Here is a 6,049-nt window from a genome sequence, read left to right on the forward strand (position 1 = left end):
GCTGTGTTTATTTTCATTTTACATTTATTCATTTAGCTGACGCTTTTATCCAAAGCGACTTTTTAATTGCTATACACCTCAGAGGTCCCACGCCTTTGGAGCAACGAGGGGTTAAGCATCTTGCTCAGGGACACATTAGTGGATGGGTGACAGTGGGGGATTGAACCCGGGTCTCTCACACAAAAGGCATGTGTCTTATCCACTGCGCCATCACTACCCCCGTATACTGAATATAAGGACAAAAATGTGTACATTGACTTTTAGTATAGTAACCCATTGTTTCCAGTTTTATAATTAAAATTTTGGTAACAGGATGTCTCGGTCCTGGTTGGTTCACGTATCTGGAAGCTGATTTATAATGTACATAAGAATCAAACTGTAATATGTATTTTATTGATAAAATAACTTGGAGTAATTGCGTTGTTACACAATTATAACTTTATAATTATATAACTTAACTCATACATACACTGGACTGTATGCAAAATGGTTACAAACAGAGTCTCCACTATTACATTACATTTAGCGACCTACAATTGCTATACATGTCAGAGGTCACTCACATTTGTAGTAACTAGGGGATAGGTGCCTTGCTCAGGGACACATTGGTTGTTGTGTCACAGTGGGAATCGAACCCGGGTCTGTCACACCAAGGCATGTGTCTTAGCCACTGCAACATTGCCACCCCATAACTGTCCGCTTTATAACGTTTCTTTGTTTGGATTAAGAGTTACTGTAGTGGCACGTTTTGTACAGCCACTCCTACGACTCCTATTATGATACATTTTTAAATAATAATAATCTTTATCTATAGAGCACTTTTAGACTTTTAGAGCACTCAAAAACCTTGTTACAAATTGCTGTATCAATTGCAAAGACAATAAAACATAAAAACAAGATATGCAATAAAAGCAAGAAAACACTTAAGAAATTAAAATATAGTAAAAAGAAAAACCAAAAATAAAATCATCTATAAAGGCATGTTTTAAGAGATCGAAGAGTTCACTGGCTCAGCCGAAATGATTTCCACAATAAAGCACAAATATCAGTACACACTGTAATTTCAAAAAGCTGGTTCTGATATTTGTAGGCGCAAGGCTATCGCAAGCTGCAAATGTCAAAGAACTAAGACACATTCCCACTTCCGGTGTGGACAGGAAGTAAAAGACAGAGAAACGGAGTCCGGTGTCTTACTTGCTGAACCATACAGTTTATGACTTGAACACCTTCATCACATTTTATTAGAAATACTGGTAATATCAGATATCGGATCAAATTGAAAAGCTGTGGCACCGGGACGTTTTTACAAGTGCACGGTGTTTACTCAACCAATCACGTTCGAGTTTGGAGAGAGGGGGTATTTCGCCCTGACGTTAGACTAACATTTAGCTTTAACCATAGACTGGATCTAAAAAAAAACGTAACCTCTATAAAATGTACGCCCCTTACAAATGCAGACCATCGTGTGATACTACAAATTGTTAAGGTAGGATTTGGTTTGGTTGTGCCAATTTTAAAGGAGGCGGAGTGGATATGTACGTCACGTAGACAACCTGAGAGGCATCACTCGGGGATAATAGTCCCAGATCAAGGAGGAAATAACGAACTGTTTTTTACAGGCTATCATAAAGTAGCTAGTCATTTGTCTACGGGTTTCCTTTTCGTTAACATCTATTTCAGCGGTGAATTAGTTGACGAACGGTTACCTCACACCGGCTGTCGTCGTTTTGCTAGCACCGGGGCAGCAAGAGCCCCAAATCCGATGTTACATTAGCGTCCTGGCTTCTTCACAAAGAGTATATAAAGTTAGTTAGCTAAATTAACGCTAACTGTTACGTGGTGGTTGCTAACAGCGTATGTAATGTTAAGCTACGTAGCTAGCTAAAGGCAACATAGCTAACATTGTCTAACTTTTTGTTTTAGGTCGTTCAAGATGCTTGCTGATTAAAGTTGACTGGAAATCTTGTTAATCCAGGCCATCATTGTCAGCTAACGTTAGCTCCCTTCCTGGTGAGCAACCCGAAAGAGCTGTCAACCAGTTTAGCGGTTAGAAACATTATTAAGGTCAGGTTAAGTGTCACTTTCTCCTGATATGTCAGCCAAGTTGGTTTGTGTCATTAATAACTAACAATACACTTTTCCCACAGGGTTTGGTAGAGCCATGTCAGATGAAAATACACAGTTCTGTGGCAATTGGTAAGTATGAATAGGGTACATTAAGTGATCATTCGATTTGAAATGGTGGTGAAAACACACCAGATCAGTAATTTTCTTTACCTTTGTAGCAAACATGATATTCCTGAGGCAAATTTTACTACCCATGAGATTCACTGTCGAAGAAACATTGCACTGTGTGATGTATGCCAGGAGCCGGTGCCCAGGTCAGACCTGCAGGAGCACAAACAGCAGGAGCATACACAGGTAATATCTGAACAGCAGTACTGGATTTAACATCATTTCTGCGATAGATGTGTACTGGTTTTAAGAGCAGGTCTAATACCAAAATGTTATCTGCAAAGCCTGGAACAGCCAATCAATATGTGTGAACATTAGTTTTTCTGTCCCAAAGCCAGGAACCAGTAAACTGTGACCTGAACCTCCTGACCTTTGTGAATTTTATGTCTCAGGAGTAAAAATGCCATTTATTTGTCACTTTCATTTCAGATTACATGCAAGTGTGGTTTGAAGATTGAGAAGAATCATGTTGATGTACACCAGGTATTTCTGAATTTCTTTTTCTTTCCCAATTTATAACTCTAACAAGGAACTTGATTAAATCTTCATATTGTGTTTTTTCACGATTGTTGTCTCTTTCAGAGCTCTGAATGTTCTCAGCGGCTGGTCCCGTGCCAATACTGTGAACTGGAGATTGCTTTCAGTCAGTCCAAAGAACATGAGGATTATTGCGGTACACGCACTGAGCCCTGCTCAAACTGCAAGTGCAATGTAATGTTGAGGGAACAAGGTGTGCATCCAGTCTTATGTGCAAGCCTCACACCACCCCAAGAGAGGAACAATAGCCGGACAAGTCGCAGTTCAGTAGAACCGCAGTCTCCGGGACCATGGTTTGAAGCCCATTCCATCCGAAACCTTCTAGGAGCCCAAGAGAGAGGCCCAAAGAATAATAACATCAGTGCAGCAGAGCAACAGGGATTTCCCCACCCATTTGATACCAGAGTTTATAACACTTCAGGGGGACCTCAAGGATCAGGAGACTGGAAGAATTCTGCCCCTAGAAATACATTTAGCCACAGTGAGTTTATCAGTGACCTACTGATTATTAATTTTCCTGTTGGGGGGAAAAAAGTGCCCACCAGGCTTATTGGACAGAAAATGTAGCGATGAAGAACTGTATAAGCCAGTTAAAGATGTCCTGTGGAGTTTTCTTGTAAACAAACAAAAGTTATGTTTACATCTAGTGTTTCTTACCAAAAAAGGTGTAATAGACATGTAGAATGTATTTCTTTCCCATAAAACATTTGTTAAGCTGATTTTTAAATGAATAATTTGAAGCATGCATTGTTTACACACACCTTTTGTTCCTAGATGTCTTCTTTACTCCCTTTGAGGGCCCATTGTTACACTTCTTTGTGTTACTGCCACAAACTGTCAATCAGTGGAATAACTTGAAACCAGCTGCAAGAATGTGTATTGCGATGTTTGTGTCCTGTGCATCATACAAACAACACTTTACACACTTGTAAAAACATTGCTCACTGCTAGTGGTAAAAAAAACCAACCCATGCCTTTTTTAAACTTCCCTTTCTTGTATAGTATCACCAAATTTGCTTCATACTTCAAAATTTGAGTCTGTAACAAAGATATGACTGTAAGTGTTACTGTCAACTTTTCTCATATGCAATCATTTGCAGTAGATGCCCCTGGAAAATATATAAAAATTAATTTTTGGTGAAAAAATCAGATTTTGGTGGGTCATTATAGTGCTAAGGTTGTCTCTAACAGAGGGCCAAAGAACACATTGTATATGTTGCTAACATTGATTCTGTTTATTCAAACTCTGAGGTTTGCTTGACCAGCAACCAGCAACTTTTTATTACCAAAGTGGTCGAAACAAATTAAGGGTTTGTCAAGAGAATAAACAGAACAAATCCTAAAACATTTAAATATCTTTTCTCCCAATTTTGTTCTTATAGACTGGAACTACGTTGCTGTCCTGCTTGCAGCTGTAATTATTCTATTCTGAAATAAAAGTATAATTGTTTTTTTCTCTCCTTTTTTTTCTTGCAGTGCTGGAGCAGAGGGATTTTCTGACCAGCAGCAGCAGCAGCAGTACATGGCCTCATAGTGAGCTCACCCTTGATGAGGATTCATCAGGCCTGGACTACATGTTGGCTCTCAGCCTGCAGAGTGATGGAGAATCTGTGGCTGGAGGTGTAGAGGGCAACGTGTGGAGTGGTATCTGGGACCACAAGTTTGGGAAGACATTTAACACCTCTGTAAACTCTTCACTCTCTCTGCCCAACAACAACTACCCACATTTCACTACCAGCACAAGTACAGTCCAGGAACATGATCAAACAGGTAACCAGTGGTGTAAGAAGTACTGCGATCTTTTACTTAAGTAAAACTAGCAATACTACATTCTAAAAATACTCTGCTACAAGCTAAAGTCTTGCATTCAAAATCTTGCTTAAGTAAAAGGACATAATTATCAGCATCAATATACACGTCAAGCACCAAAGTAAAAGTATTCATCATTCATATTGGCCGATATTAGAATCGTATATATCACTGGATTATGATTATTGATGCATTAATGTGTAAGCATGTTCCAGGAGGTAAAGGTGGGGCTAATTTTAACTATATTCTGCCGCGCATCTTAATCTTTAATAATACATCACTATTAACATGCATCGCCAGTGATGTTTCCTAGGGTCGTTGGGTGTTCGTAAAATGGAAATACTCAAGTACCTCGAAATTGTTCTTAAGTAAAGTACTTGAGGGGATGGACTTGGTTACATTCCACCATTGCACCTACGTTTTGATATAAATTCTTTGTTATATTGCCAGCTTGTTAATGATTTTAAATTGTTTTTTCAGATACCATGCTGCCTTGTGAGTTTTGCGAAGAGCTGTTTCCTGAAGAGGACCTCATTTTGCATCAGGTTAGAGATGTGATGCTATTCTTCTGGTTAAACTGTTCAGGGGGTTGGCTCATGGTGCTAGGCGGCTAACTACATAGTAAGTAATTAAAAAACAGACCAATCAAATAAAAACATACAGCAATAAATAGAAAACAAGACAGTTAAGCACGACTGTCCCTAAACACACTGAAACACCAAAGGGGAAAAAAATAAGTTTTAAGACGAGATTTAAATGCGTCTTTATTGGGGGATGACCTGATAATAAAGGAAAAGTTATTCCACACTCTTGGGGTCACAACCAAAAAGGCAGGCTCACCCTTTGTTTTCATCCAAGACACTGGAATGGCTAAAAGGAACTGGTTTAATGATGTAAGGGACCTAGATGAGTGATAAAACATTAAGAGATCTAAAATATACGATGAAGCCGGTCCATGTAATTCCCTAAAAAAAACATAAACAGCACCTTTAAAATCGACTATATTTGACTGGTAACCAGAGAATTGAGGCCAATATCGGGGAGAGATCCTCGCAGCAGTCAATAATCTAGCAGGAAATATAGAGGAAATATTACCGATATTTAAAGAAAAGGTTCTATCTTTCAAATGGGAGTGAAACCACTGTAGAGCAACACCCTAGAAACCAACCCCTTAGGTCAAGCAAGGGGAAAATATCACAATTTCCAGAATCACAGAGTAACAAATCATTCAGTACCTTAAGAAGTGCTGTTTCTGTGCTATGATGTACTCCAAACTCTGACTAAGGCAGTGTTTCTCAACGAGGGTTGTACCGCCAACCAGGGGGCGTTCAGAGTATGATGGGGGGCGCTGGAAGCAATATTTTGGAAGGGGGGGGGGTTAAGGCGAGTTTACCCCAAAGAATCACAACAATGGGAGTTTGAACTTTCAACTACTTTCAAAACAACTGCAACATTACAGCCAGTTTAC

At 39.3% G+C, this 6,049-nt stretch overlaps 1 protein-coding gene across 5 annotated transcripts in view; it reads left to right on the plus strand.

Moving 5' to 3' along the window:
- The first annotated feature begins 1,199 nt into the window (after positions 1-1,199).
- The window catches only part of trafd1 (TRAF-type zinc finger domain containing 1), a 12,525-nt gene continuing 7,675 nt past the window's right edge, over positions 1,200-6,049 (plus strand). The window contains exons 1-8 of one of the 5 annotated variants that reach the window (XM_046035202.1): positions 1,200-1,486; positions 1,924-2,010; positions 2,148-2,196; positions 2,286-2,421; positions 2,665-2,718; positions 2,818-3,253; positions 4,249-4,542; positions 5,062-5,126. In XM_046035202.1, coding sequence (XP_045891158.1) covers positions 2,162-2,196; positions 2,286-2,421; positions 2,665-2,718; positions 2,818-3,253; positions 4,249-4,542; positions 5,062-5,126 — 1,020 coding nt within the window. In that variant the 5' untranslated portion in view covers positions 1,200-1,486; positions 1,924-2,010; positions 2,148-2,161. Of the gene's footprint in view, positions 1,487-1,561; positions 1,806-1,923; positions 2,065-2,147; positions 2,197-2,285; positions 2,422-2,664; positions 2,719-2,817; positions 3,254-4,248; positions 4,543-5,061; positions 5,127-6,049 lie in introns of those variants that run through there. The other 4 variants (XM_046035200.1, XM_046035201.1, XM_046035199.1 and 1 more) reach the window with 4 other exon arrangements.

The sequence above is a fragment of the Micropterus dolomieu genome, linkage group LG21 (genome assembly GCF_021292245.1).
Source record: "Micropterus dolomieu isolate WLL.071019.BEF.003 ecotype Adirondacks linkage group LG21, ASM2129224v1, whole genome shotgun sequence".
NCBI classification, from domain to species: Eukaryota; Metazoa; Chordata; class Actinopteri; order Centrarchiformes; family Centrarchidae; genus Micropterus; species Micropterus dolomieu.